At 53.3% G+C, this 20815-nt stretch overlaps 1 protein-coding gene across 5 annotated transcripts in view; it reads left to right on the top strand.

Annotated features, from left to right (window-relative positions):
• The window catches only part of Stk32b (serine/threonine kinase 32B), a 271083-nt gene that overhangs the window by 78743 nt on the left and 171525 nt on the right, over positions 1-20815 (top strand). For 4 of the 5 annotated variants that reach the window (XM_046423486.2, XM_046423488.2, XM_046423487.2 and 1 more), the window contains one exon: positions 19007-19158. In XM_046423486.2, the coding sequence (XP_046279442.1) occupies positions 19007-19158 (152 nt within the window). Of the gene's footprint in view, positions 1-1141; positions 1281-19006; positions 19159-20815 lie in introns of all 5 variants that reach the window. The other variant, XM_046423485.2, reaches the window with a different exon arrangement.

Below are 20815 nucleotides of genomic sequence, written 5' to 3' on the forward strand. Positions count from 1 at the left end.
TATTCAGTCCAGCACTGATCTGTCTGGCACTGTGAAGGTCCTTTTCTCAAAGGTGAGATTGGCATTTCAACAAGGAGACTTTTGAGTGAAGCAAACGGTGGACTTCATCCAACCAGTTGCGTTCCCAGAAGACCCAGCTCTGTGGGGTACAAGCAGCTCTGCCTCCTGGTGGCCTGGCACCGGCATCGGCTCTCCCCTGCGTGTCCAGCCTGCCGGTTGCCCTGCCAAAGTCAGGTCACACTTGCTAGCCGCTACGCTTACCTGCGTCAGTTCCTTAGAATGAACCTGTTGGTCTGTGTCTACCTGCAGACACACCCTAGGGTTGTCCTCTGAAGATCCCCGACTAAGGCCTGGTGAGAAGGCAAGAGAAAGAGAGCACCCACAGGCCTCTGCCAGGTGGTGAGGGAGGGCCTCGGGGCAGCCACCAGGAGAGGCCGTGGCTTGGGGAACTGTCTGAGCAGTCCTGGGAGCTCTCTGCACCCAGCTGGAGTCCCTGGAAATGGTGTCTCAGACAGGATATGTGCCACTTGGGGAACGCTGGAGAACCCCAGTGAGCCTGCTTTGCTGTGGAGCCCACCCAGCCTCCCGGCCTCCACTTAAGGGTAACCAGCCCTGCAGGCCTGGGTCATGGGGTTAGGAGCTATGGAGGTTCCCATGAGAGGAGCCGCCGTGACCCTGCAGACAGGCTTTGCGCTGTTCAGACACATCCCTTAACCTCTGCTGAGTCACCCACTCCCAGCCTGCTGTCCTCTGCCTGGCCCTCGCACTGGCCCCCAGCATGCCCTGCCTCCACCCTGGCTGGAACGAGGACCTGGACTCGGGGTCTCCCCTGCCCTTCTTGCCTGCACTTCCTAAGTCTAAGGATGTGGCAGGAAGGGCCAGGACTAGAACCTTCAGGTCTCCAGGGGCCCAGTGCTGGCTGCCACCCTCCTGAAGGTGGCCTGGGTACACCCACAGCTTTCCTCCAAAGGTGTTCCTTGTGTCCCTGACCCCCATAGCCCATGCTGGCCTCTTCCTCCATTGGGGTCCTTCCAAATAAGTAACTTGCCCTCTGGACACTCACTCCAGCCCCCCACAGTTGGGGTGGGGTGACAGTTACAAGCTCTCCGTCCCTATCATCACCCTTTCCCCACCCCTATAGGGCTGGCTGCACTCGAGAGGGGTGTCAGAGGGACTGGCTGATGAGTCTGACCATGAGGAGTGGCCCCCTTTGCACAGCACCTCTGGGAAGCAGGCTCCCCTTGGAGAAGTCACCAGCACTATGCCGTCTGCGCAGCAAGGTCAAGTACATCAAGACCTAGGCAGAAGGGGTGCAGGTGTTGTGGGAGCATGGGTGGAGCCCAGCTTGGACGGCTGCCATGCTTATGAAGCGGGCACCTCCGTGTCCTCTGCTGGGGGCTGTGTGAGATGTAAATGAGGTGGGCCAAGAGAGCGTGGACCCGTCTCCCAGCCCATGTTCAGCCCTCCTGGGTCATTCCTTGAAGTGCTCCCCAGGGGATCAGGGGGCGGGGAAGTGGAGACTTTAACTGCCTGTGCTTTTCTGAAGTGTGTGGCATGAGAGTTCTGGCTTGGAGAGGAATTTTTAGTACATAAATGTAGCACTGGGACAGGAAGTGCTGTTGTGTACATTTAATTCCTAAAACATCTCACCATGCTTGACACCTGTCACTGTTGATAAGTGGTGAGGCAAGACAAGGTCCAGCAAGGCTCACGGTCTTTCATGACATTTATCCTTTTTGGAAATCAGAAAGCTCTGGGCTGAACAGTACACTTGCCACTGCTTTTTTTCTAAGACTGTGTTTTAACTGGTTATTGGAAGTTTGTATAGAGTTAATTTAAAAAAAAAACAGTCAAAATAAGTTCATTTATTTATTCTCTCATTTATTTAGTTACTCATCCACCCACCCACCTCCTCATTCATCATCTATCCACCTATCCACCCACCTTCCACCCATCCATCCAACCATCCACTCAGTCATCCATTCACTCACCTATCCACCCATACATCCACCCACCCACCCATCCACCCATGAACCCACTCATTCACCCATTTTCAACATGATATGCTTCAGGACTTTCCCTAGTGGTAACTTTTTTTTTTTTGCATAAAATTGCTAAGAAACTTTGTGTAGAAGGCTTTTTGTGGACATGATTTCTTTCTCTAAGGTAGTCTAGGATTGGAATTTCTAGATCATAGAGTAAGTATGTCTTTAGTTTTATACCAAATTACCAAATTTTTTTCCAATATGTTTGAGCCATTTTTCTCTCCCACTAAAAGTTCCATTTGTTCCACATCTTGGCCAGCATCTTCAATTTGAGCTATTCTGATGCCGTCTTTTAGTAACTCACTGTGGTTTGGACTTGCATTTCTCCTGATGACTAATGATGATGAGCATCGTTTCATGTGCTATGTTAAGACCAGTTATATATCTTTTCTGAAGAATCTGTTCAAAACATTTTGCCACTTTTTTTTTAAATGGGTGGTTTGTCTTTTTATTATTGAATTGTGGGATATGTATTCAGGTGCTAGTCCTTTGTCAGATATGAAACTATTTTCAGAAGACTGGTTTGCTGTAAACTTTCTTTGGTATGTTTTAATGCATGGAAGTTCTGAATTTTGGTGAGGTTTAATTTCTTGAATACTTTTTCCTTTTAGGGTCATTGCTTTATGTAACCTGCATAAGAAAACCTGGCTCAAGAAAGCATACTCAAGTCATGAAGTTTTTCAAGTTTATTTTCCAAAAGGTTTATGGCTTTAGCTTTAGGTTTAGTTTAGGCTTTTGACTACAAAATCAACCTTATAAACATATGTCTCACATTTTCTGTTTTTTCCCCCTTATGTGAATTTTGATAAATTGTTTTTTTCAAGGAATTTATAAATTTTCTCTAGATTGGCAAATTTGGCACATAGAATAATTCATAACATTCTTAATTTAAAAATATCTAATATAATCCCTTTAATTTTGTGACATCTGTATTGGTAAGTTCTCATTTATTTCTGATATTACCAATTTATCTTCTTTCTCTGATTTTCTTGATCATTTAGCATTTCAAGGTGAAAACTTTTCAAGGTTTATCATTGACTTTAGATATTTCTCTTGTATAGCATAAAGATTTTAAGCTATAAATTTCTAAGTACTCCTTTAGCTACATTCCATAAAAACTGAAATATTGTATTTTGGTTATTTTTTTAGTTCATAGTATTTTCTAATTCAACTTGTGATTTCTTCTTTGACCCATGATGATTTAGGTATATGTTGTTCAATTTCTAAATCTTTGTTTTCTCCTAAACTTCTTATTGTTATTGATTCTAATTTGTTTTATTTTTTTTTAATTTTTTTAAGTTGTAGAGGAACACAATACCTTTATTTTATTATTAATTTTTACATGGTGCTGAGGATAAAAACCAGTGCCTCACACATACATGCTAGGCAAGTGCTCTCTCTACCAGTGAGCTACAACCCCAGCCCTGAACTTATTTTATTGTGTTCTAAGAACATGCTATATACTTTTATTTCATTTACATTAATCAAGACTCATTTTATGATCTTAGTCAACACACTTGATAAAATGCGCATTTCAAAGCAGTTCTGTGTGTGATTCAATAAATACCCATGAAGCCAAGGTGCTCAATAACGTTATTCATATCTTCCATGTCCTTGCTGGGACAAAGAATAAGAAATTAATTTTGTTGTCAAAACACTTATCAGAAAGAAAACTCTACCCAGATGATTCTGGGGATCTAATTGTTTATCAGTTTTTGAGATAGTCATGTGCAATTTCCAGTTATGAGGGCAGAGTTGTTCTTCTTGCTTTAAGTCTGTCAAAATTTGGTTCTTTACTTTGAGATGTAAAACATTGTTAGATGCATACACATTGATGATTGTTATGTCCTCATGATGGATTGATTCTATTATCACTATGAAATAATAATAATAATAATAGTAATAATAATAATAAGAAGAAGAAGAAGAAGAAGAAGGAGATAATTTCTATGTGCTTATACTCTTTATTTTGAAGCACATTTGTTCTAAGGTTAATATTGCAATTCTAACCTACTTACACTTGCTGTTCACATGTCATTGTTTTGCCTTTATTTTCACTTTTTTCTTTATATTTAACATAAATATGTTGAAGACAACATGTAGTTAGGTCTTTCTTTTAAAAAGTTTCATCTGAAAAGCTCTGCATTTTAATTAGATTGTTTAGTTAATTCACAGTTAGTGTTATGATCAGCACAGTTTACTTTAGGTTTGTCATAGTTCTATTTGTTTTCTTGCTACTCCTCTATTTTTTGTCCTTATGCTTCTCCTTTCTTTTTTCTTTTCTTTTTTTTTGTGTGAGAGAGAGAAAGAGATTTGATTTAATGAATATTTGGAGCCCCTTTCAATTTTTTTTTTAAAGAGAGAGGAGAGAGAGAGAGAGAGAGAGAGAGAGAGAGAGAGAGAGAGAGAGAGAGAGAGGGAGAGAATTTTTTAATATTTATTTTTTAGTTTTGGGGGACACAACATCCCTGTTTGTATGTGGTGCTGAGGATCCAACCCTGGCCCCACGCCTGCCAGGCGAGCGCGCTTGAGCCACATCCCCAGCCCCATCCCTTTCAATTTTTCTATTAATTGTATGACTCTTCTTCTCCTTATTATATTTTTGAACTACTGCTCTAGAAATCATAATAAGCATCCACAATTTATTTCACAGTCTGCTAAAGCCACACTTTACATAACATGTAATCTTAACTGTAGGGCTCATTACCACCCTGTCAGCTTCTATACTACAGTTGTCAAATGCATAACATCTTCTTAAAATATCCAATAGAATGCTAGAGTGTTTGGATCTGAAATGCGTGTGTATAACTAGAGCCAGATAATACAAATGCCCTTGTATATAAATGTTAGAAAGAAAGCTGTCCTCGAGGTTCACGCCTGGCTTTATGGAGACTCACTTCCCACCTGGTATTGTCTCCATTCAGGCTGAAGAATTTTCTGTAGTTTGTTGGGAGTGCAGTGCTCCTATTAACTCATTTTCTTATTTCATCTTATCTGGAATGTATTTATTTTACCTTCTTTCTTAAAGAATATTTGTGCTGGATAAACATTTTTGAGTCAACAGGATTTTATTTTCTTTGGTTTACTTTAGAGATCTTGTACCATGTCGCCATCCTCCATGATTCTCATGAGAAGCCACTGAGTTCTGGATCAATATTATTGGGATGTACTCTGCTTCTTTTGTCTCTCGCCTTTAAAAAAATTTCCTTTTAAAGGTTTCCCCCCCGCCCACTTTTGGAGTTTAACTATGACGACATGACTAGATGGGATTTCTTGTTTTTTAAAGAGAGCTCCCCTTTGCTGGGACTTCCCATGATTTCATTGATCTGGGCCATCTTGACCTTTACACATGAAGCATTTTCATTTAGTGCTGCCATGCTCGTTATGCTAATTACCGCATCGTCAGGGTCATTTTAAGCTACACTTCCATTGATTGTGGCCACATTTGCCTGGTTCTTTGTACATCAAATATTTTGGGGTTGCGTCCTGGACATGGTGAATGTTAAGTTGTAGAAACTTTGGGTTGTATTCCTTTTAAAACATGTATTTTTAACAAACAGCTAATTGGTCAGACTGACACTGCCCACTCTGGCCTCTTGTGTGGGCACACAAATCTCAGCCTACTTCTCTTTTCTCCTGGCTGATTCCTTTCCATCTATTTCCTGAATGTGATCTTAGGGGTCAGCAAGCACTGGACTGAGTTTATGAACCAGATTTGAGGCCATTCTTTGAATTTCTCAGAAGAATTTTAGCCCAGAAATCTTAGGAGGTTTCTCTATAATCTCACAGACAGTGGCTGCACTTAAACAATAAGCAAGAAGACATTTTAAAATCCTACTGGACTTGAGATTTTGTGGAATTGAGGAAGCAGCCCCTCTAATCTCCAGCAGAGTTGGTGTCCCCTAGAAGCACATCAGCACGCAAGGCAGGGAGGGTTTGGGTCCTGAACACTTGTACCTCTTCATGACAATCTACCAAATCTGTTTCATGGCTGTGTGATTTTTAAATTATCTAGAGCCTGCAGTCAGCTCGTGAAAAACTGGTCCACCTTTTCTGTCCCCATCTGTGATGCTGGTTGGCTTCTGGCCTGGCTCTCGGAACCTAGTCTAGACATGAAATATCTCAACCCTATGGTCATAATTGATCTTTTGAAACATCCAAGCTTTCTAGAGGGTCTGTTTTTATGTCACCCTTAGGTTTAGCGATAGCTTGATGACACGCGAATTTATGTGTAACATACACAAATAAATACCCAGTATTTAGGATGAGCTTGGCTTCTTTTAAAGAAACAGGAAAAAAAGCTTTGTTCCGATCAAAATCCAAATAGTTTCTGCTTTTTCTTGAGGGAGGCAGCTGAAGTCCACATGGCTATTATTAATCTAGTGTGCAGGTGGGCTGGCGTCAGACAAAGAAAAGCATCCTCCTAAGAGTGAATGCACATTTGGGTTTTCTCTCTGCCTCTGGCCGCCCTGATATCCGGCATTTATTAAGAGTTTTTGAGAGACGTTCCATTGTGAACAATGACAATGGCCCTGGTTATCAGCAGGAGCACATGTGAACTCGCAGAAATCTCATTTTACTCTGGAGATGTGAGAAGTCGCCTCCCATGTGGCACCCGAGGACCCAGCCTCAGGCAGGCTGCTGTGCTTAGCAAGAATGTCCTGGTGGCTGCTGTAACCCTTCTGTGACCACATCCTGGGGTCGCTGTGACAGCTGGTCAATTTCTCTATGTCCATTTGGGAATCGGGCTGATTCTGATGGTAGGAGTGAGGGCACCTGGGAAGCAGATGCACCTCGTGAGATGGAGAGGACGGGGGTGGGGGGCCATGGTGCACCAGGCTCTGCCTGCTCTGGACTCCCACCCCCTCTCACCATGAGAGTGTCTGTTCCTTTGAAGAACGCTTCCCCTGCTCTCTGTGGGTCTGTCAATCACTATGCAAGCTCACAGATTGGGGGGTTCAAGTCCGAGCTGGGCAAACCTGTTGTTCTAGGCTCCTAGTGAGGAAGCACCTGGCAGTGGTGGGGGCCGCAGCTTGAGCCAGGACACAGGAGTTCTGTGTCCCCTCAGACACCAACAGGGCTGGATCCTCTCCCAGGGTCCCATAGGCTTCCAGGGCACTTCCTCCGATGACCTCAGGACCTCTCATGAAGCCCCACCACCTCTTAAGTTCCTAATACCAATACCTGGGGACCAAGCCTCTATATATGGACCTTTGAGGGTCACCATCCATATTCAAACCTTGTCATACACCCACCACCAAGCAGGATGTTTACATATACACACGTACGTGGGCTCTAACGTGGGTCCACTAGCCTGCTGGGCAGTGTGCGTGTACGCTCAGACTCCTTGGTATACCTACAGCCTATCATGTACGTGATCCACACAACACATGTACAGAGTAGAAATGGGTATGTAGAAATGGGTGAAGAACCCAGTGACTGGCACACAGCAGGTGAGATCTGGTTGAATGGCTTTGCCTCTCCATCAGAGCCCAGAGGGATCTCTCACCCGCTGCTTGCGTCCTCCCTCCGGTGCAGCCCTCTCTCTGTGCTCTCTGTGGGCTACGCCCGACCCCTTTGATGGCTGAGCCAGCAGAGGAGAGCCAGGGTAAAGTGACCCACTGGGTACTCCCTCAGACGCCAACAGGGCTGGGTCCTTGCCCAGGGAAGGCAGAGGGCACCCCGGGGGCACTCTGGGCAGCTTGCTTCAGAGGAATCTTGCTTGATGGGCAAGTGGACCGTCTGCTTAAAGGGCTACAGATTTGAAGCAGAATAAACTCAGAGTTGGTTAAAATTCTTGGACTACCTGGAGGCCGTCTGCTCATTAAGAGCCCAAAGTGACTTGGAGTTCTGTGAGAATAGCTCTTGGTGTGTCTCAAAGGAAGATGCTGGACAAACTTCAGCAGGAGCTGCAGAGATGACGCTCCCAGACTCCACACGCCTTCTCACTGCCTTCGAGACCAGTCCCACCGCCAGCGTATGATCCGTGGTCGCGATCCACACCTCCAGGCGTGCGCAGCTGCCTGCGGATTCACAGTGAGAAACACCTGAGTAACAGCAGACTGAAGGACTTAGTGCCCAGACCACCACTAGTCCATGTAGCAGCTAAGGAAGGACGAGATTTCACATTTGCGTTTGTCAGTTTGAATGTCCAGGGAAAAATTGGCTTATCAAGGTTTTTGTTCACTGTTTAAAAATATTCTTTTAGGATCTTTTTTGTCTTTTAAGTTTCTGGGTCTCCAAGTTAATGGGGGCACAGCGAATGCCCAGCAGGGGTTTGGGTGGACAATGAATGCTTATGGGCAGCTGCTCTGACCTGGCATTATTTTAGGTTCTTGTGTTGGTGTGGGGACAGGCTCACCAGGGTCCCTGATGCCCCAGAGCTAGCAGCTTGGGGACAGCCTCACCTCACTGAGAAGAGACCTTTAAACTGAAACTGCACTGGTAAGAAGAGAACGCCAGGTGAAGACGGGGCAGAGTGGGGCAGAGAAAAGGCCAGCAGACGCAAAGGCCCTGGGGCAGGAGCAGAGTTAGCCTCAGGCAGGAGGTTCAGTGCCCGGCGCTGTGTCCACCACAAGCAGGGTTCAGAATAAGTAGTTGTTCTTTTCAAGAAATTGCAAGAGTTAACTAACTCATTTAACGAGCTTTGGCTCCAGAGTGTAGTCCGACTATGAGACTCAGGGCAAGTTGCCTAACTTCTTTGAGCCTTGGGTTGGCTGTTATCATGATGTGAGAATCATTCCTGGAATCCTGAAAGATGGTGCGTTTATGTGAAGCCTTCATAGTTCTGTAGACATCTTCATGAAGGATGGAACCCATTTCTTTAATGAAATAACTATTCATTTCCTACTAAGCAGATGTGCTTGGCCTGAGGGCTGCTTCGGAGGACTTTGCTGGCTCCTGGGGGGACTGCACTGAAAGCTAGTGTCCCAGGACGTGCAGGCCCACGTGGCTGCAGAGCCGGGCCAGAGCTGGCGGACCCTCTGGCAGACGGCTCAGTGACATCTGAGGGGGTCCAGCAGGGCTTCCCCAGGCCTTCAATCCACAGGGCGCTCCGGCCTCCCGGCCTCCCTCGGGGTGAAGGCAACAAGGTGCAGGGGGGAGGGGCAGGTCCCAGGCCTCGTCCTCCCACTGTCTTGGCATTTCCTGACACTGTGCCTCCAGGACAACTCTGAAGAGGGACCAGTGGGCGTGTGCTCAGGGTGGTGACGTGATCAGGAAGCACCCGTCTCCCCTTAGAATTGTCCCCAGGCTCTCCTCCGCCTGCGGAGAGCCCTTCCCAGCCCAGCCCAGGCCTCCACGATGCCTGTGCGTCACTCCCTCCATCCTCCGTGGCCTTCACAGATCCACCTTGGAACCTTCCAGCAGCTCCCCGTGCCCTCAGGACAGCACCTTCAGCTGCGGGGTGCAGACAGGTGGCCCCGGCTCTGGGAGACCCAGGAGAGATGGGAGATTCCTCGCGAGGCCGCACTCCTGGGTGTAGACAGCCACCTTCTCCCTGCGTCCTCACAGGGTCGTCCCTCTGTGTCCGTGGCCTGATCTCTTCTTCTCAGGACTCCAGTCGGATTGGATGGGCCACCCTGGTGACCTCATTTTGCTGTGCTGACCTCTTCAGAGGTCCTGTGTCCATGTGGTCACATTTGGAGGCTCTGGGGGTTAGGACTTCAGCCATGGATTTGGGGGAATATAGTTTAACCCATAGCACGAGCTTTTCCATGCTTTAGTTAGCGCTGTGTAGTCGGACACAATAGTGGGGTTCAGGCTGACACCCTCATAAATCATGGAGTATGACTTGCTCCATTTCAGTCCATTATAGTCCCCAGGTACCTCTTCTTTCCCTCCCCTCCTCCCTCTCCTGCTCCTCTTTCTCTACTGGTCTTCATTTTATTTATTTATTCATTTTTAAATTAGTGATTTGTAGACAAACATACAGGGGGACTTCCCCGTGGTGACTTCATGTAGGTACGTTGCATAATTTGATGCATTTCCTTCTGCAGTTCCTCCCTCTCCCCTCCCTCCCCTCTCCTGTCCCTCCCCCTCCCTTCCCTCCCCTCCCCAGTCCCTTGCCTCTCCCCTCCCTCCCTTACCCCTCCTTCCCCTCTCCCCTCCCTCCCCTCTCCCCTCCTTCCTCTCTCCCATCCCTCCCTCTCCAGTCCCTCCCTCTCCCCTCCCTCCCCTCTCCCCTCCTCCCTCTCCCCTCCCTCTCCAGTCCCTCCCTCTCCCCTCCCTCCCCTCTCCCCTCCCTCCTTCTCCCCTCCCTCCCCTCTCCCCTCCTTCCCCTCTCCCATCCCTCCCTCTCCCCTCCCTCCCCTCTCCCCTCCCTCCCTCTCCCCTCCCTCCCTCTCCCCTCCCTCCCCTCTCCCCTCCCTCCCTCTCCCCTCCCTCCCCTCTCCCCTCCTTCCCCTCTCCCATCCCTCCCTCTCCAGTCCCTCCCTCTCCCCTCCCTCCCCTCTCCCCTCCTCCCTCTCCCCTCCCTCTCCAGTCCCTCCCTCTCCCCTCCCTCCCCTCTCCCCTCCCTCCTTCTCCCCTCCCTCCCCTCTCCCCTCCTTCCCCTCTCCCATCCCTCCCCCTCCCCTCCTCCCTCTCCCCTCCCTCTCCAGTCCCTCCCTCTCCCCTCCCTCCCCTCTCCCCTCCCTCCTTCTCCCCTCCCTCCCCTCTCCCCACCTTCCCCTCTCCCATCCCTCCCTCTCCCCTCCCTCCCCTCTCCCCTCCCTCCCTCTCCCCTCCCTCCCTCTCCCCTCCCTCCCCTCTCCCCTCCCTCCCTCTCCCCTCCCTCCCCTCTCCCCTCCTTCCCCTCTCCCATCCCTCCCTCTCCAGTCCCTCCCTCTCCCCTCCCTCCCCTCTCCCCTCCTCCCTCTCCCCTCCCTCTCCAGTCCCTCCCTCTCCCCTCCCTCCCCTCTCCCCTCCCTCCTTCTCCCCTCCCTCCCCTCTCCCCTCCTTCCCCTCTCCCATCCCTCCCTCTCCCCTCCCTCCCCTCTCCCCTCCCTCCCTCTCCCCTCCCTCCCTCTCCCCTCCCTCCCCTCTCCCCTCCCTCCCTCTCCCCTCCCTCCCCTCTCCCCTCCTTCCCCTCTCCCATCCCTCCCTCTCCAGTCCCTCCCTCTCCCCTCCCTCCCCTCTCCCCTCCTCCCTCTCCCCTCCCTCTCCAGTCCCTCCCTCTCCCCTCCCTCCCCTCTCCCCTCCCTCCTTCTCCCCTCCCTCCCCTCTCCCCTCCTTCCCCTCTCCCATCCCTCCCTCTCCCCTCCTCCCTCTCCCCTCCCTCTCCAGTCCCTCCCTCTCCCCTCCCTCCCCTCTCCCCTCCTCCCCCTCTCCCATCCCTCCCTCTCCAGTCCCTCCCTCTCCCCTCCCTCCCCTCTCCCCTCCTCCCTCTCCCCTCCCTCCCCTCTCCCCTCCTTCCCCTCTCCCCTCCTTCCTCTCCCCTCCCTCCCTCTCCCCTCCCTCCCCTCTCCCCTCCCTCCCCTCTCCCCTCCCTCCCTCTCCCCTCCCTCCCCTCTCCCCTCCTTCCTCTCTCCCCTCCCTCCCTCTCCCCTCCTTCCTCTCTCCCATCCCTCCCTCTCCCCTCCTTCCTCTCTCCCATCCCTCCCTCTCCCCTCCCTCCCTCTCCCCTCCCTCCCCTCTCCCCTCCCTCCCCTCTCCCCTCCCTCCCTCTCCCCTCCCTCCCTCTCCCCTCCTTCCTCTCTCCCATCCCTCCCTCTCCCCTCCTTCCTCTCTCCCATCCCTCCCTCTCCCCTCCCTCCCTCCCCCCTCCCTCCCCTCTCCCCTCCCTCCCCTCTCCCCTCCTCCCTCTCCCCTCCCTCCCCTCTCCCGTCCTCCCTCTCCCCTCCCTCCCCTCTCCCCTCCTCCCTCTCCCCTCCCTCCCCTCTCCCCTCCCTCCCCTCTCCCCTCCTTCCTCTCTCCCCTCCCTCCCTCTCCCCTCCCTCCCTCTCCCCTCCCTCCCCTCTCCCCTCCTCCCTCTCCCCTCCCTCCCCTCTCCCCTCCTCCCTCTCCCCTCCCTCCCCTCTCCCCTCCCTCCCCTCTCCCCTCCTTCCTCTCTCCCCTCCCTCCCTCTCCCCTCCCTCCCTCTCCCCTCCCTCCCTCTCCCCTCCTCCCTCTCCCCTCCCTCCCCTCTCCCCTCCTCCCTCTCCCCTCCCTCCCCTCTCCCCTCCCTCCCTCTCCCCTCCCTCCCTCTCCCATCCCTCCCTCTCCCCTCCCTCCCTCTCCCCTCCTTCCTCTCTCCCCTCCCTCCCCTCTCCCCTCCCTCCCCTCTCCCCTCCTTCCTCTCTCCCATCCCTCCCTCTCCCCTCCCTCCCTCTCCCCTCCCTCCCTCTCCCCTCCTTCCTCTCTCCCATCCCTCCCTCTCCCCTCCCTCCCTCTCCCCTCCCTCTCCTCTCCCCTCCCCTCCCTCCCTCTCCCCTCCCTCCCTCCCCTCTCTCCCTCTCCCTCCCTCCCCTCTCTCCCTCTCCCTCCACCTCCCTCTCCCTCCACCTCCCTCCTCTGCTCCATGGATCTCCCCTCTGTTTTCCTAGGATCCACCCCCTGCTCTTCTTCCTTCTCTCTCTCTTGCTTCTCATATGAGAAAACTTTCTGGTCCTGGCTCATCTCACTTAGCAGGATGCCCTCCAGTTCCATCCATTCACCAGCAAATGCCATGACTTCCTTCTTACCTGTGGCCGAGTGACACTCCCTGTGTCTGTGTCCCTGTCTTCTCTATTCACCCATCTCTTAATGGCAGCTGGTTCTGTGGCTTGGCTGTTGTAACTGCTGCTATAACCACCAATGTGGCCGCGTCACTAGACTACGCCGACTTTAGTTCTTTTGGATAAATCCTGAGGAGTGGGATAGCGGGTTTTATGGCACTAACATGTGAAGCATGTCAGTCAGGGCAATCTGCCACCTGTCCCTCGCTTGTCTTTGTCACCTCATCTCTGAGATGTTGTCCTGCAACAAGGGCCAGGAGGGCTGTTTCTTGCTGCCACTCACAGACAAGGGCCAGGAGGCTGTTTCTCACTGCCACCGGGAGGCCTGCTGACTGGCACAGTGGGTCACACTGTGGGCCATGCTCCGCAGGGGGACCTTTCCTGGGGTGCCTTCTCCTTTGCACAGTGACGGGAGACAATGTTTTTAGTTAGATACCAATCCATGTGAGCTCCTGTGCTCTCCCAGCACCGGAGGCCCTGGAGGGTCCCCAGGCCCCTGGGAAATGTAATTCAGGCCCCAAGCTCCCATCCTGGTTGGCTGGGTTCCAGATGTAGCAGCCAGAGTCTCAGAGAAGCAGAAGTGGGTGTGTGTAATAGAGGGACATGTTTATGGACCTGACAGGCACATTTTCAGGGCTGGCCAACCTGGAGTCTGCAGGGTGGACTTTCACTTCTCGGCAGTGACATCTGAGTGGGTCCAGCAGGGGCTTCCCCAGAGCCTTCACATCCACAGGGCACCCCCGGCCTCCCAGCCTCCCTCACGGCGAAGGCAAAGGCACTAAGGTGCAGAGGCCTGGCGGAGAACTGGCTGCGGCTCAGGTCTGAGGGCTGCCTACTCCTGCAGGGTTCCATCCTCCTTGGGAGGCCAGCCTTCCTTCTCTTCAGGCCTTCAGCGGATTAGATGAGGCCCACCCACAGGGCAGGGGGCCACCTGCTTTCCTCCAAGTGCACCAATTTAAGTGTCACTCGCATCCCCAGACTCCCTCACGGACACAGCCGCAGTCATGTTTGACCACATATCTGGACATGTGATCCAGTCGACTGACGTAAAATCAAGAATCACACCAGACAATCCTCGGGTGGCCAGGTTGCCCCAGGTCTGCACCGTGCTCTGTGCTTCCGCCTTTGGCACGCTTGCGGAGGAGGGTCCTGAGTACAGCGCAGGAAGGGGCTTGCGGGGATCCCCCGACCCCTCCTGACTGGCTCAGGTCAGCACTGCTCCGAGCTCCACTGCGCAGACCAGAAGCTGAGAATACTACTGGCAGGAGCTGGCATGTGCCCTGGCAGGGCCCAGGTCTCTGTCCTTCTGCGGGTCACACCTCCTCCCCACCTCCCCACACGTCCCCCCTCCCGAGGCCAGCCCATGACAACCCGACCAGAGCAGCCCCCAGATCCTCCATCCATGTGCCCCCAGCACTGATCTGCCACAGTGCTTAGATGACCTCAGGACCGAGGCCAGCGCTGGGTAATCGTCTGTCCCCTAGAGCCAACTGGGGTTAGAGTCCTGAGCAGAAGCCGGTCAAGGAGTTTCTGGGAGATTCCCTCAAGGCAGTCCTCCAGGCTGGCTGTGCCGCCTCCCCGGGGCGTGCTGAGGATGCGATTCCAGGACACACAGGTCTCAGGCGGGCCGTGGAGTTGCCCCGTCAGCACGCTGAATGCTGAATCCCAAGTCGGGATGCCCAGCCCCGGGTGCTGGCCCCTGTGGGCTCCTGACCTCCACCACCCACTCTCCACCCACTGGGGCCCATCCCCAAATTTCTGATGCTCAGTGTGTTTGACACATGCTTTTCTCAGTGCCAGTGGAGACCACATTAGCTAACGTTTATTTGTCCCGACACTGTAATTAGTAGTGATAGCGTCAGGCCTAATTGGATTAGGCTAATGGGAATGTTAATTGGGTGCTTGCCTTTTGGCAACAAGATGGCTTTGGCCAAACTCCTTGTTCTCGCCTCATTAACTGCCATTTCCTTTGGAGGGGCAGCCCTGCAGCCACTTGGGACCTGGTCTTCGGCTTTGACATCAATGTCCCCAGGACCTGGGCAGAGCCAGCTGCCCTCTCCGTCACCTGGCCGAAGCTCCAAGGCCAAGAGCAGCTCCTGCTTCAGCAGATGCCCTGGGTGGACAGTCACCAGGGACCGGGGCTGGGAGCACGTGAGGTCAGGGCTGCAGGTGGGGTCCCAATATCTATCTGCCACCCCTCCACCGTGCCCCTGGCTGCTCCCTGCATGGGTCACACACTTGGCCCCACCCATGCACTGTGTCCCCTAGAGGCCTGGGAGGTCATCCTGCAGACCCCCTCTGCGGTGGGGAGAGAGAGGCGCGGCTGTGCCGACTGTCACGTAACCCAGCTCTGTCCCTCACAGTCCTGGAGGCCAGAGTCCACCGTGGAGGTGTGGCCGGAGGAGCCTGTGCCCTGCTCTACCCTGCCTTCCCGTGGCCCCCAGGTGTTGACCTGCCCTGGGGACACGTGGCTGCAGCCGTAGCCACCTCCCTGCGTCTCTGCTCTTCTAGGAGTCACCTGGTGTGGCCCAGCCTAACCCAGGGCGACCTCCTCGTTAGACCCTTCATTTCGTTGGAGAAGACCCCGTCTAGGTCCAGGGCTCCCCGAGTCTGTGCCGGCGGTCCCAGGACAGACCGGTGACATAATGACAAAGTTTAGTTCCCAGTCTGGAGTGTGGACAGTGGGGAGCAGGCTGGCACTGGTTGGGTTCCGCGAGGCCCCTCCAGGTCCAGACTGCTGGCTTCCTGCTGTGTTCTCACGTGAACAAGAGCGTCCCACAGAAGCTCTGATGAGCCGACTGATGCTCAGAGAGGGTGGGTGACCTGCCTGGTGTCACACAGTAGAGATGGAATCTACACCCTGGTCCAAGGGCCCAGAACCCGACCCTTCTCCATGCCTCTGTCTTCTGGACACCACTTGTCTCCCAGGCACTAGGCTTTGGGCCCATTGCCCAGCCTGGCCAGACCAGGAGGAAGCAAGACAGGATTTGTGAACAGCCCCACAGAGGGTCGGCCAGAGGAGCAGGAGCCGGCCAGCTCCCCAAGGCCAGCCTTCTTAGCTGCGCTCCTGAGAAACGGCTTTCCAAGATGCCCTCCAGGGGCAGATCCAAGCCCTCAGCTTACCCAGGAGGGGTCCAGGCCTACAATTGACAGGTCCCAGCCACCCCACCGTGCTCAGAGGCCAAGACCCTCGGTGGACTCCTCTTCCTGGACCTGCAGATCCACACTTCCGCCTTCCCTCCCAACCCCCTGCCAGCAGCCTTGATTCCCCTGGGGTGGGAAAGTCCACCTTCCACGCCCTGTCCTCACCATGGGCTCTTGGTCCAAAGATGGCTTTCCAACCTACTTTTGAAGAGTCTCCTCCGGTTCTTAAGCAACCCTGAGCTGAGGTGAGGGCCCCACGGCCCTCCCTGGGGGCCTTGATGACCACTGAGTATCTCCAGTGTCCCCTGAGAGCCTTGGTGACCACTGAGTATCTCCAGTGTCCCCTGGACACCAGTGACTCTGAATGCAGCCTCCCTCCACAGCTTGGCGAGCCTCTGAGCAACAGCTGAGCTCCTCTTCTGAGATGGCCAGGGAGAACAGGGGTGCAGGGGTGAGAAGTCCAGTTTGGCAGTTCCACCACCTCTGCCTTCAGACGCGGGCTGGGATCTGGACTTCCGCTCCATTCCCGGGAACCTTCTTCTCCCTGCATTTTGTATTTTCAAGTTCTCTAGAGATGGGAGCCCCAGGACGTTCAGCCTCACGCCACTTGTTTGACTGCCTGGAGGTCCCGTGATGTCTACTGGTGAACGCGTCGAGCTGCAGTTGACGTCCCTCGTCCCCCTTGTACTGCCAGCCCCCACCTCCTTGGCCTCCTCCAGTGTCGCCCAGTGGGCAGCGTGGGTTTTGCTCCCTCAGCTCCCCCCAGGCTGAGGCTGAGGCTCGGAGACCGGAGCTGGAGCTGCACTCGGGGCCTTTCCCAGCCGTCCTCCTCTTCCACGAGTAAACTACGCACATCTGAGCTGGGAGGGGCTCACTTCCCAACAGAAGAGCAACCCAGTGCCTGGAGGAAGCCCGGGTTCCTAGCCGGGTGCCCACTGTCTTATGGCTAGTGTCTCTCCACCTGCTGTGTTCTCTAGGGGGTGGTGGACCGAGGGCCACTGGGGAGCCGGACAGCTGGGCTTGAGTCTGGAACCTGGAGGAAGGTCTGGAAGCCTTTGTGCCTCCCTTTCCTTTGTCCATGGAGACAGCAGTGGAACTGCCCTGGGTGGAATAGTGTCCCAGTCATGTCCTCCTGGAACCTTGGACTGTGGCCTTATTTGGAAGCCCAGGGATCCTGCGTATCTATGATCCTGCATATCGGTGCTTCTGAGAAGGAACAAATCCTATGTATATTACTTATTTTTACACATACAGACTTACGGTACAGTTTAATTTATAAACTTTTCTCTCTAAGTACGTTATTTTACTGTCACATCCTTCTTGTGATGACCTGATTGTTCAATGCCTGCATGATGGGATGGACTGAGGTGTAGGCACCATGAGGTAGCTATAGGCTGCCATGTAAGGGTCACCTGGACACAAGCACTGCAGTAGTGCACCCATCAATCGATCACCAATGAGGGATACTAAGTGACTGTGGGAAAGAGCATATACAGCATGGATACACTGGTCAAAGGGATGATACGTCCTGGGAGATGGAGAAGAGGTTTGTCTATATGAGAAAAGGCGTGGCATGTTATGACAGAATGTCAAGGAGAGACTTCTCAGTGGAGTCCGACTTGTTAGAAAGCCACCATGGCACTGGGGTGAAATTTCATCACACTACTTAGAATGCAACTTGGGTTTTATGAGTAATTTATCCCTGGAACTTTCCATTTAATATTTTCAGACTACAGTTGACTGAAGGTGGCTGCGGTCAAGGAAAGAGAAGGGTAAGGTATAGATGTAATTGCTTATGTCCTTACAAGAGGTAATTGCTGGTGTCCTTACAAGATGTTTGGGAACAGAGGCGGACGCACATGGGAGGAGGCCCAGCAAAGAGGGAGGCAGGGCTTGAAGCACTCCAGCTGCAAACCAGAGAGAGCCAGGGATAGTGGCGAGTGCTAGGTGAGGCCAGGGAATCCTCCCCATGAGCGCGGGGCCGCCCACATCTTGAACCTGGGCTTCTGGACTCCTAAGGGAAAGACAATACGTTCCTGCCATTCAGGCTGCCTGGCTTGTGGGTATGTTAGAGCCACTGAGAAAGGCAGCAGCTGCTTCCCTCGGCTTCTGGGAACATCTGACCCCGCCGTCTTGGTCACTCTTGCCCATGCACGCCAGCCCTGCGCATGTGGCAAACCATACTGCTCCCGGCGTCTCCCTGGGCTCCTGCCCTCCTTGACACCATCCCTTTGTCTAGAGGACTCCCCTGGCCCCCACCCTCTTCCCTTCTTCCACATTCGTCCTCTGCCCTGATTCCCTGGGGAAGCCACCTCTGCCCTTGGTTTAGGGAGTCACTCAAAGTCAGAGGCCATGGGTCTGAGCCGGGCACAGTGTACAGTGGCTTGCTGGGCCTGGTGGGTCGACGCCTGCTCGTGGGCGGTGCCTCCTCCTGTGGACGGGGGAGGGAGGCTTTATCCCTGTGGTTCTCGGGGGGGCTGACGGGGGAACGGAGGTGACAGCACCCGGCCTGCAGTGGTGGTGCACCACGTGGGTGTCGTCCTCGCTCAGAGCCTGGGGCCGTGGCTGGGTTTCAAGAGGCGGCCCAAGGAAGGATCTGAGTGTAGGGTCCTGGAGAGGCAAAGGGATCCCAGGGAGCAGGGAGGGCAGAGAGAGGGGGCTGTGAGAGGAGTCTGTCCCAGACCCGGGACAGTGCCAACAGCAGCTCAGACTTGTCCCACCCACCCTGCAGGGGAGCTGGGGTGCAGGGACTCCCATCCCATCAGCCACGGACTGAATACCCCAATTCCCTGGCTTTGCTGGTCTGCCTCATGGGCTGCAAATGGGAGCTCTGCCCACGAAAGACAGTCCATGGGCGAAGAAGTGCAGGGCTGGGGTGTGGAAGTCGGGAGGTGGGCACCATGTGGGGAGTCAGCTGGGCACAGATAGGGCTGCGGTCACTGGCCCTCCCTCTTGACCCCAAGGCTGCCTCCCCAGCACCTAGACAGGGCCAGGAACCTAGGGTTCCAACTCTGCCCTTGGGGACTGATGGGGGGCAGTTTATGGAGCTGCTCTGCCAGCGGACTTGACCCCAGGGTGGAAACGCAGCGGCTCCCGGTTTTCCTTAAACGTGGGCCTGAACGCTCTCCTTTGCCCGTTGCCCAGGTGTGCATCGTGCAGAAGCGAGACACGAAGAAGATGTACGCCATGAAGTACATGAACAAGCAGAAGTGCATCGAGAGGGACGAGGTGCGCAACGTCTTCCGCGAGCTGCAGGTCATGCAGGGGCTGGAGCACCCGTTCCTGGTCAACCTGTGGTGAGTGGCGCCCGCCGCGCCCCGGGCACCTCCTCCCCAGCTACAGAGAAAGGAGAGCGATGACCTGGCGCAGGCGTTCTCAGGGGTCTGTGGTCTCCCTTTCTGATGAGATCTTGGGATTCGCTTGGTCAGTCATGCTCTTTCCTGATGCATGAGAGCTGAACGCAGATGGAGCAGAGGTTTGTCTGAGGAAACGTGTGGCAGGTCATAAGGGAACGTCAAGGGGAGACTTCTCAGTGGAGTCCGACTTGTTAGAAAGCCACCATAGCACTGAGGGCAGGAAGGACCACTGAGCCCCCCGTCCCACTCCATGCATCGTGGCCGCCCGGCATGGACGTCTGAGCTCCAGGTCCTGAATCTGGCCATGAGGCCAGCCATGGTTCACTTTCCAGAACTCTCTATCTTGTCCCTGGTCATTATCTCCACTTTAAATTTGCATCCTAGAAACCCCTCCCTGCAGGTGGGTCCCTGCCTCTGGGCCTTGGCATGTGGCCTCTCCTTCTGAGACAGTCACGTCCTGGTCTCCTCCTGGGCCCCATCCAACTCCTGGGTTGCAGTTAGGAAGCCCCAGGCCCTCTGCGACCCAGAGGCTGGGCACAGCCGAGGTTTCTGCCTTGCTCCGTGTTGACCCACCTCATTGGATGGCTGATGGTTCTAAGATATGCTCGCCCTGGAAGCAGCTGTTTCCGGGTGCTCTGGCTGCAGGAGTCCCTGTGGGGGGCATTGGCAAAGGCTTCCTGAGCGGGGTTTGGTGGAGGATCCAAGATGGCTACTCCAGGAAACCAGTGCTCTTCACTGCACTGACCTTGTGGGCAACAAGGTGACCCTGATGGGGACATCTATGATGTTGATTGCTGTCTGTTCCTAGAAGCCCTTTGAGCCGTGGGTAGTAGTTGAAGAAGAAGGACCTCAGGTTGCTGTGTCTGAGGACCCGGAGGCAGGCATGGCACATGCACAGACTCGGGCATCTCCTTGGGGAAAACCCAGCCTAGCTGTGGCCCAGAGGAGTCCACATCATAACCAAAGGGTGGTCCTGGCTCTAGGCAGTGGGGGAAATGACTTTGATTGCTGAACAAGAGAATCTTTTAAAAACACATTTCTTATCAGAAAAGCAGTATACATTTGTTGCAAAATACAGAAGATTAAACACATAAGAAACTATAAGAAAAGTATGAGAAAGTAACGGCTGCCCAGAATCCCACCATATGGCCTTCTTCAGCGACTGCCAGTTGTTTCCAGATCATTCTTAGAGAAGTGCTCATCCCTGGCCCTGGTCGTTGCTGCAACCCACAACCTGCCTTTCAGCAGATTCATTTGGGGCTTGATATTCTTTTCTTATTCCTTTTTCATATCAATGGTGGCTGTCTGTGTAAGCTGTAGGTATGAGAAACATGAATGGTAATTTTGTATTTAACTCTTTCAAATTGATGGTCTGGCAGAAGCACTAGCTTATCACTGACACTTTTTATAGTATGTGTTTTTAAAGGCTGTGTAATATTCCACTGTAGAGAAGAATGATGAGCCATTTGACCTCTGTCCTCTCCCATGGGTAACTAAGGCAGCTTCTGGTGGTTTTGCCAGTGTAGGCTCTGCTTAGATGACTGTCTGGAGCCCAGCCTTTAGGAGAGACTGCTCAGGGTCCCAGGGACTGGGATGC

Source organism: Marmota monax, unplaced genomic scaffold (assembly GCF_021218885.2).
Source record: "Marmota monax isolate L192 unplaced genomic scaffold, Marmota_monax_Labrador192_F-V1.1 WCK01_AAM20220418_F8-fsc00009, whole genome shotgun sequence".
NCBI lineage: Eukaryota > Metazoa > Chordata > Mammalia > Rodentia > Sciuridae > Marmota > Marmota monax.